General features: G+C 40.7%; 1 protein-coding gene across 9 annotated transcripts in view; it reads left to right on the forward strand.

The window, feature by feature from the left end:
• Positions 1-11,170, forward strand: part of NTRK3 (neurotrophic receptor tyrosine kinase 3) — a 420,101-nt gene that overhangs the window by 163,102 nt on the left and 245,829 nt on the right. For all 9 annotated transcript variants that reach the window (XM_075575194.1, XM_075575195.1, XM_075575196.1 and 6 more), the window contains one exon: positions 3,489-3,557. In XM_075575194.1, coding sequence (XP_075431309.1) covers positions 3,489-3,557 — 69 coding nt within the window. The remainder of the gene's footprint in view (positions 1-3,488; positions 3,558-11,170) is intronic.

Consider the following 11,170-nt stretch of genomic DNA (forward strand, 5'->3'; position numbering starts at 1 on the left):
CTGACCCCAGCGAAGCTTGCAAGGCCTGACTCCAGCGAGGCCTGACCCCAGCGAGGCCTGACCCCAGCGAGGCCTGACCCCAGCGAGGCCTGACTCCAGCGAGGCCTGACCCCAGTGAGACCTGCGAGGCCTGTCCCCAGCGAGGCCTGTCCCCAGCGAGGCCTGACCCCAGAGAAGCTTGCAAGGCCTGACTTCAGAGAGGCCTGACCCCAACGAGGCCCAGGACCTGGCTGACCAGTAATGCTGAAAGCAGCTTTGTATGCAGTACCTCCTACGAAGTACCATCCCACGCTCTCCAACGTCAGGCTTCTTCCACCTTTACATATCATTCAAATATTTTTTATACCGGAGTAGAAATATAGAACTTCAATTACCCAAAAGACAGTATACTATGGTGTACACTGCAACACAAAATACAATTACATTTGTAACTTAATGATTCATGCCCCCCTCCCGCATTCTCACAGACAGTTGTGACAAACTCACAAACACACAAACACAGCAGAGAAACAGGCTGCTGGAAGTAAGAGATTGCTTTTACTGACTTCAGAAAGGTATGCAGTATCATATGTATAGTTTCACTTGATAAAGCTTAACTACTTCATCACCTGAGTGAGGTCATGCTTCATTTTGGTGTTTAAAAACCTTGCTTTTGTCGTCCATGTGTTTTACTATGCATGTATTTCTGCCATTCTGATACAGTTCCCGATAGGAGAGAGGATACACAGGGGGACATTGAGAGCTACCTGACCAGCACAACTGAAGATACATTTTTTTGTTAGAGAAAGCAAAGTTCTCTCCAGTAGGTAAATACCAGAAGGCTTTTAATACTCTCTCCTTAGCTTTTAATACTCTCTCCTTAGCTTTTAATACTCTCTCCTTAGCTTTTAATACTCTCTCCTTAGCTCACGTTTAAATCCGCTTGCAGCCTGTCTCTGTCACTCATAGCAAAATAATAATAATTTCACTTAATCTGCCCCACGATGCGAGACTTTAGTATAGGGCAGGGGTGCGCAAACTGGGGTACTGGGGGCGCGGTGCTTGCAGAGGCCCAGTGCTCTTCCCCCAAGGCATTTAAATTAATGCCGGGGGATCGCTTGAGGCCTCTGCAACTTCACTTACCTTGTCTTCGGCGACGTGGCGCCATGGCAACGTGGCATCAAATGACGCCGCTGGGTCACATGATGTCATGTTGCCATGGCACGTGACCTGCAGTGCCATTTGACGCCGAGAGCCGGAGACAAGGTAAGGGGGGGAGGGGGAGGGCACGAGCAGGCAGGGGGGTGCAGCAGGGAAAGATTGAGCACCCCTGGTATAGGGGACACTATTGCATGTTACCCTGGACACTTTCAATCAAATATACAGTTTTCACAATCTTTACTGAATATAGTAAATAGAACTGGGATATATTGCATTTTAGAAGAGCGGAAAAAATATGTTTTGTCTTTGTAAGTCTCAAGAACTATTAAAGGGAATAAGATGATTGCGAAGGTTTCCTAGGTATTTGGAATCTGTTTTCAAGGAGACATGATAACAGTAATTGGAAGAGATTACAGATGGAATATTGTGTTATATGCACCATTGTGGGGCATACTTACTCTGCCACAACTATTTCTGCATTGATCTAGGGAATTCAAAAATACTTTGGAAAATAAATTAAGGCAGAAGAGAAATCTTGCAGACCAAGAAAACAATTTAATCTGCATATATCAAAGTATGTCTCATAGCAATTTACCATACTTGGCAGTTCTGTGGTTGATTTTCTTCTCTGAACTTTAGCAGGTGATGATACTCCTCTGACATGATACTGCTGCAGATAAATCGTGACTTCTTTGTTATACTCCGTACGTTCGTGCAAGTAGCTGTTGGCTAATGGCTATGCATCTGTCACTTTCTCAGAACCAGGATAATGAATGCGGTCTTTGTGTATTCATCATCTCTTAGCTACAAACCCTCTTTATCACCGATAATGTACCTTACTGATTGTGGATACTGGAATTGGATATTTTTAGTAAATGGGATAATCAGTTCCCCCAGCTGGGTTGGTTGGGTTCCTGGACTTTTTGCTGCTAGAATTTATTCCGTAGTAAGCAAAGAAGGATGGGTCACTGTGTTTGTTCTCTCTTCCATGTAGTAACAAAGGAGGGAGAGGGGGGCAGGGGGGAGGGAGAGGGGGCGGGGGGGAGGGTGATACCTTTTATTGGGCCAGCAAGTAGTTGATATGTTACACGCTCCAAGGATCCTTCATCGGGTACGGCAGAAATAGGGAAACACAATATTATATACAGTGTTTGCAAGAGGGATATCTGGCGTTCATGGATGTTCAGAGGAAGTGGGAAATAAGGGATACTCCCTCTCCCTCCTTTGTCACTTATTTCATTGTGATTTTTTTTCTTTTAAATAAAAAAAACTAAAAAACTTTTATACTTTAAGGATAAAAAGCGGGGGCAGAAAGACATTCCTCCTCCTGACCGACCTTACTTAGATTTTCTAAGGCTTTTTTTTTTGGATAAACTACTCTTTAAGATTGGAAGCAGGCAAAACATTTTCTAAACAATGGAAATCCTTTTACAACAAGTGGGCTAAGATGTCTTATTAACTATAGATGTTAACTATTTTGTTAATTTAAAGATTTACAAATGAGCATACCATCATTATGTACAGTACGTGAATGTTTGTGAACATTGGTGTCTAGATAATCACTCTTTGCATTTAGCGACATGTGGCAAAGTTTCAAATCTTGGCCAAGTTTTCGCCAACAACAAAAATGCTAACTTCACCAAATGTACAAATTTGAGCAAAGGATGCTTGTAGATCTAACATTATTAACACATACTGAATTTACTTTTGTTATTATTTCAACAGAAAAACTAAGCAATGTTTCGTATATACAGTATTATGATCACCACAGCATATCCTATGGTATTTTGTAAGATTGACTTACTGTATGTGCTTATGTAATACATTTCTGGGCGCTGATATGGAGAAGGTTCATTGCTCTTCAGCACAGACTTTCAGTAGCATCAGGCGTTAGGACCTGTGCGTATTAGGATAAGGTGCGCGCTTTTCTTGCAAGACGGGGTTCACCGATCATTACACTGAAACAAACTCGCATGAACTTTTAATCACGGATGTTGTGAGGTACAGAATGTCAAAATTAGACTGTAGTTCTCTAATTTAAATCAAATGTATTTAGAATGCAAGCTGCGTGTGATTTGGAAATGAAAACGTAGACAGTAAGTAACAGAAAGGTAAAACTGTTTGCAGCACAATGTCTGACGTTGGTTCCTCAGAGGTAGGTCCCGGACACGCTTGGATGTACTCCTCGTTTTAACCCTGTCTAATGAATAAGAAATATGAGAAAGTAATAAACAATTCTTATTCTCTGTCGACTGCATGTTATATCCCCATAGGTAATCATGTCAGACAATGGTTATTTATGATGTGGTTTAATGCTGGATCTCCCTCCCCCCCTCATTTCCCTGCAGAAACCTTTCTGGGAACCGACTGACGACCTTATCATGGCAGCTTTTTCAGAACCTGGAACTGCACGACTTGTAAGTCCGCTGTCTTCGCTTATTGTTTGTTGTTTTAATTTTCTGTAAAAGAACTGCATACATGCATGATATCATACGAGCAGAACAATACACGTGTGTGAATATACACACGTCTGCACACATTCTCCATGTCTTCGGGTGGCAGTTAGGGGACCTGGAATGCAAATAAAGATATTGTTTTCCAATTGTCTAACTGTTAAGAAAATGGCAATTAAAGCCAGATTAGGGTGTGATACCAGCACTGATTCAATTCCAGCCGTTGTCTTTTTGCTTCATTATTATAATTTTGCCTTTTGAAAGATTCTGTTCAGAAATTGAATCTTAAATCAAATATTTGTATATGGCAAAATTGGATTTTGAAGCAAAATTCTCATTACATTCAGTGTAGCACATACGATAAATACAATTACATGATTATATAAAACTATATTTACATTGTGTCTGTATCAGGATATATGGAACCCTCGGGCATAGCATGGAGACCCACAAAAGGCAGGGGTCAGAAATATATATACGGTATATATACTGTACTATACTACTACTGTACTACTGTACTGTACAGTATATATATATATATACAGTATATACACACAAAAAAGTAGCGCTACTAAGTGACGTGAATCTAAAATATAAACACATAAATTGTGAATGTGATATTCTAATAGTGCAAAACAAAAAGTGAGTCCCTGCGCTTCTCCCTTAGGGATAGCAATCAATGGGGAATATATATATATATATATATATATATATATATATATTATTATTGTTTTACGATATTCTAATAGTAAATATAACCAAAAGATGCAATAAACATAACAATATAAAGTCCAAAAAAAGGATAAAGTCCAAATGTCTCCACTTAGTGATGGTTTAGAGGAGGGGAGGATCCCAACAACACAAGGATCCCAGGAGCTCCCTGCTGCTTCGGAAAAAGGGGTGCAGCCACCCACTCTAAACCTAGAAGAACAAAACACAAAGAAGCGCATAAGCTGTGTTTAAGGGATATGATCCCAGTGTTCAGGGCTCAGCTACAACATGGAGCATGTATATGTAATCCAGAAGGCAATAATACTTGGCAAAGAAAACAGAGCTTGAATAAATGCTACGTGATACTCACTATATCTGTATAAGCATTGCAATGTACAAGTTGTGCTGAAGAGATCAAACAGATCTAAATATATACCATAAAGGTCATGTTGAAACTCCCAGTAAAACAAATGTACATACCATCGGCAATCTTGAAGTGTGCAGATGAGAACTCACTTGAGTAGCCGCTCAATCTTTGTTTGTTGCGTGCATCACACCGATGCGTGTGTAGAGAAGGCAGTCCCGTGGGGTCCAATGGCGGAGCACAGCTGTAGAAAAATGGGGGCTACAAACCAGTATGAGTAATTAAAAAGACTTTATTGTGTGGTCAGGGGGGAGTACAGGGTTACTCTGACGCGTTTCGGGAACAAGTCCCTTTGTCAAAGAGTAAATTAAATTTACTCTTTGACAAACGCGTCAGAGTAACCCTGTACTCCCCCCTGACCACACAATAAAGTCTTTTTAATTACTCATACTGGTTTGTAGCCCCCATTTTTCTACAGCTGTGCTCCGCCATTGGACCCCACGGGACTGCCTTCTCCACAAAAAAGCGCAAGCTCCATAGCGCGTAACTGTGTACAAATAGGGTGAATTTATTTAAAGGAAAGTGTCCCTAGGGGATACACTTACAGGATGCTAAAATAACACAAACATTGAAGAGAATCTCTAATGGGCGTCATCTACAGGAGCGGGGAGACGGGGGGGAGTTCGGACAATGATACTGTGCACCTGATGTAGCTGTTTGCAACTCCTGCCACGAGTCCTGCAGCGTTTCAGCGAATCCAATGCTCAGAATACTTCTATGTGTAGTACACTGCTGGAAGTGAAGGCAGATCAGCTGAAGAGAGTATCAGGGAACTCAGGACCTCCTCCCACACGTCCATCTAAGATGACGTCACCACGTCTCCACGCGTTTCGCCACGTTGTGGGACTCCTGAGGAAGTCATGCAACATGACAAAACGCATAGAGAGAGCTGTGGGGGGGGGGGAGTTGTGGATAGGAACATTGGCAGAGAAGCAGACAGGATGGTTACATGGGAGGAGCGGCTCAGTGAGTAAAGACACAGACTGGTACTGAGTTTGAACCTGGTTCAATTCCCAGTGTTGTCTCATTATGACCTTGGGCATGTCATTTTATCTCCCTGTGCCTCAGGCACCAAAAAACATAGATTTGTAAGCTCTAAGGGGCAGGGACTGTGTCTGCAAAATGTCCCTGTAAAGCGCTACGTAAAAAACTAGCAGCGCTATACAAGAACATGCTATTATTATTATTATTATTATTACAGACAATTGTGATAGTGTGTGAGAAACCCCATATCCACATTAAGTCCTCTTGTTTTGATGTCAAAGAGTCTTATCATTCTGAGTTCAAATGTTTTCCGTTCTTGGGTGCGTTTAAACATTCCATTGAGGATTTTGATTTTTAAATCATTTATGGAATGATCTGGCTGTGAGAAGTGATGTCCCACAGGTGAGCAGTATCTTCATTCTTCGTGGTGTTGTATAGAGTGTCTGTGCATATTCATTCTGCCTTGAAGCTTTTGGCTGGTTTCGCAAATGTAGCATCCTTGGTAACATTTGTTACCATATACCATACAACACATGTTGTTACCATATATACAACATTCCTGGATGTGCAGCAGTATGATCCGTTAACATTGAGTGTTCCATGGTTGTGACTGGCTGTGGGATCTTGGCATATATGTTTGCAGAGTTTGCAGCGTTTGTTTTTGCACGGTTTTGTGCCATTATCAGTGTCTTTAAGTTCGTTAGGAAGTTTTCTGTTGACTAATTTCTGTTTGAGGTTTGAGGTTTGCGGGACGCAAGAATGGGAGGTTTGGGAAAGATTTCTTTTAATGCCACATCCTCTGCCAGCATGGGTTGCAGATCTTTGATAAAAATTTTTCGTATTCCCTCTAGGGTAGGGTTGTATGTGGCCACAAGTGGTATGCGTGTGGTAGGTTCTTTCTGTCTGTATTGTAGCAGGTGTAAAAAAGGTATCACCTAATAGTGAAGTTCTCATTTATTCTGCACTATCGCAACTGGACTAACGGCTATTTCCGTTTTATATATATATATAAACTGAAAGAACACAAAAATAACAAGACAGTGAAAACCAAATGAAGTCTCCAATAATCTGTAGAGCTGCACCAAAAAGCTATGGTATTTAAATAACAAACAGGACACACTAGTGCTAAGGGAAAAAAAACAGGACAACTAAAATAAGCTGCAATTAACTGCAGTGCTAAATGCAACAGCATTCAATAGCAAGGGACAAAGATCATAAACAGGGGGACAGAAATAGTGCAAAGGGAATACAAAACAAAAAAAACAAGATTGTATCTGAATGTCAGTGGAACTAGGGGCCAGAATGAAGAGGAACAGGGAAAGATGCAGCGCTAGGGAAAAAGAATAACCCATAATACTGCCCCCGGTGGCTTTATCATAAAAGGACTACTTGTATTTAAACAAGGACCTAATATCCCCTTCCAGAATATATCCATTAATTTCCAAAATCTAAGCCCACAAGATATGACATGAAAAACTATTTGGCCCGTTTTTAATATGCTGTACAGTGAAGCAGCCTCACAGGGGTCTGAGATATAGTATGCTTTGTAATGTCGTGATAAGCTCAGTCTGGCTGATAACACAACTCTGCCTTTAGAAACATTTGACACATGTTTGAGGGAGATTACTTTTTAGTAGCAATATAGTAGCAATATAAGTTTATTTTAGTTATGTGTTAAAACACGCCATATAAATAATGTTGTCTCTACAAGAGCTAATATGGGATAGTTCATTGGAAAACCTAATACAGTATATAATTTGTATTGAATTGTAAAATCAGAATGGTGAATATATTTTGAAAAGCCAGTTGGTTTCCTGTATTGTTCTTGATATATATTTCTTTTGGAGTAAGGGTTTAATACTGAAAACTGCCACAAGATCAAACTGTCCTCAAAAATAGGGATGGATCTAATATTAATGTACATATGTTTCTTCTCTCTGAAATATTGGTTACATGTTTGGCTGCTCTAGGGACTTTTCTCAGCCCATTGAGAGCCAGCCGACCTAGCGATTCCTGGCTCAGATGTAAGGTGCAGAATTATCCGTCACTGAGGCAGTTAACTACCTGCCTTTTTAGAGATCCCCTGAGATGCATCTTATAACTTCTTCAAGATTTGTAGGCCTTTTTGACAGGAAAAGAAGGGCTGCTCAATGCAGTGCCCTGAATTATTGATAAAGTGTTGAACACTTATTTCAAAGAATAATTAGATGTTAAATCGATTCCATATTTCACAGGCGACCCATTCAGTCGATTTTCCAAAGTTCTTGCACAGTGAATATGAGAAACACAAACAATCCAATGTTTAACTATAACCTCTACCCCCAGCCCCCTTTCAGCACTAATAAGGCAGACTATTAAACACATGCATAGTACATAGTGAGGCGTTGTACACGGTATCAGAGTACTGCCATTAGGGCTGCATAATATTATATATCATGAAGGAGATCATTTACTCAGAATTTAGAAATGTTAATAACTGCAAAAAAAATTAAAAATACCATATTTTGTGTCCTTTGCCCATAGCAACATGGCACTGGTTCATAGTTATGAGGGTTGTTCTTTTCCGTGCTTATGCATCAGCAATATGACACACAACCTGGTAAAAGGAACAGTTTCTTGCATTAAAATCAATGCTGCGTTATGTAAAATACACACACTGTATCAATTGTGCTCTAGAGCAGGGGTCTCCAAACTACGTCCCGGGGGCCAAAAAGATCCAAATAAAACGTATTAATTCATTTATAAAATATATTAAAAAATTTAAAAAGATTTTTTTTCTTTGGCCCGTGAAAATGTGTAGAATAAACGATGTGTCCCTCGTACTGAAAAGTTTGGAGACGCCTGCCCTAGAGCAACCTCATGGCCCTAATCAATATGACCTCTAGATCACAAGACAAAGCGGATCCTCACCCTGACCACCACTCATCTTGCATCACATGGCGTGCAAACACTAAACGTGGCAAAGACTCCCCCAGGGTTTTCAGAGCGGTAACAAACTGTAACTATAATGACAGTAGTAAAACACCTGAGGAGGAAGAGGCATCAATGCAGCAACAAGAAGAGACAACGTAAGCCCAGAAGAACAGGAACTGACAAAGCTACTCAAGGGGAGAAAGGAAAAGACTCCCGACCGAACTAACGCTATCATGCTGCTGCTCACATTCCCTGACCTCACCGACCTTGTGGAACAGGACTCGGGATTGGAACGGTTGAGTATTTACAGTACATTTTGTTCTCTGGAGCCAGAACATGCAGCCGAGGCTGTGAATGCAGCGAACACCAATCCTGTATTTTAATGGGACGCTTGGTGGTTTCTGCACATCTGGACTTTCCGACAATTTCTCTTGTGGGTTTATTACGTAAAAGTGCAACATGATAAACAAGTGGCACACGATGCAACAATATGTATAATGCAATTATATAATATAGAATCATATTATTATTTTTCAAATCACCCATTAGTAACAGTAATAGATAATCATTTCATACCAATTTGTGTTTTACGCCTACCCCTGTTGCAAAACATTGCTGGCCCCTCCAGCACGGAAGGAGTTAATAAACTTGCCCTATAGCATGAGTCAATATTGTTAGGTTAATTGTACATTATTACTTTCAGCCCCAATTCTACTGGATAGTGAATCTTAGCAGCTGTACCAAATGCTTGGAAAATGCAGGTTCTGTATTGTAAAGTTCAGGGAAAGGGTAATCACATCTGAAGTGGCAGGTTGTACATTGATTTTAATGACTGGTGGAAAATGCTATCATGGGATAGGGTAGAAAATAAAAGTGAACTTTGATTAAAAAAAAATTACACATTAAGGAGCAGCAAATTGGGTTAGAATGTGTATGTCTGTGCAAGCTAATAGATTAGATTGTCGCCTATAACCTTATTTTCTATATTCTGCATTGACTTAAATAATACAATGCCATCCTTCATTGTTTTCAATCTATAGTATGAGATGCCCTATTGTCTTCTGCTGAGACAATAATTATTAACTGGTATCAAAATTACATGAGCGAAAGTTAATGAGAGGGAGAGACATCAGTAAGCCATTTCAATTACCATAAATGAAGCTGATATTGTCTAGGTTTGTGTGATTTGTGAAACATAGTTTTCATTGGGGTTCTTGGATCACAGTTTCCTGCAACATCTCTGTATACAGTACAGACTCCTCTCTCACATTCTCCTCTCAAATTCAAAAGATAGCTAAATCCTGCATTTATTTAGTCTGCAATATTACAAAGATACACACTTTCCTCTGTTGCTCGACTGTTAAAACTCTGACTCAGGCCCTCATTCTCTCCCGTCTTGATTACTGTAACCTCCTGCTGTCCGGCCTTCCTGCCTCTCACCTGTCTCCCCTACAATCTATCCTAAACGCTGCTGCCAGAATCACTCTATTCTTTCCGAGATCTGTCTCAGCGTCTCCCCTGCTGAAATCCCTCTCCTGGCTTCCTATCAAATCCCGTATCACACACTCAATTCTCCTGCTCACTTTTAAAGCTTTACACTCCTCTGCCCCTCCTTACTACTCAGCCCTAACTTCTCGCTATGCACCATCCTGACTCTTGCGTTCTGCTCAAGGATGTCTTCTCTCTACCCATTTTGTGTCCAAAGCCCTCTCCCACCTTAAACCTTTCTCGCTGACTGCCCCGCACCTCTGGAATGCCCTTCCCCTCAATACCCGACTAGCACCCTCTCTATCCACCTTTAAGACCCACCTTTAAAACACACCTGCTTAACGAAGCATATGAATAGCTCTGTGGCTGATAATTAACACCTCATACATCGACCTTGGCCCCCTGCAGACGCACTTACCAGAATGCCCTCCTACTGCCTCTGTACATTGTTCCTAAGTGTTACTTTTATGTCTGAAGTACTTCTTTTCATTATGTGTTATTTACATTATTTGTTATTTATATGATTGTCACGTGTATTACTGCTATGGCGCTATATAAATAAAGATATACATACATACAGTATGTATGCCACTGTGTGCATGCCGCAATAAGCAGAATTGGGGAAAATAACAAATAATAGGGTCAGATGGGAAACGTGACGGTAGTGGTTTTATTAATTTGGACAAGAACCCAAGTTCAGTTGGAATTTTTTTGTTCCGATGATTTTAAAGATATTATAAAAATAGGAATACTGTATCTTCTCTTTAGTATCTAAGGAAAAGGTTGACGTGCTTTGCAATGTGCTGTAAACCTTCTGGCGTTGAAGAGGATGATTTGATTTAGGGGCTTGGACATGAAGTGATGCAGGCTTCAAATGATTGCAATAATCAGCTGTCCTCACATACTGCACATCAATTAATACAAACCACACGCTTCCCATTGTAAACATGTGTGGGGGGTTTACAAACACGACCAGTTTCACAATGCAGAATCCGTGACCAAGCTCAAACGGATGGATCTGAAACGGCTTTCTCTGAGAGGGTCCACGGGTCTGTAC

The sequence above is a fragment of the Ascaphus truei genome, chromosome 18 (genome assembly GCF_040206685.1).
Source record: "Ascaphus truei isolate aAscTru1 chromosome 18, aAscTru1.hap1, whole genome shotgun sequence".
In the NCBI taxonomy this organism is placed as follows: domain Eukaryota; kingdom Metazoa; phylum Chordata; class Amphibia; order Anura; family Ascaphidae; genus Ascaphus; species Ascaphus truei.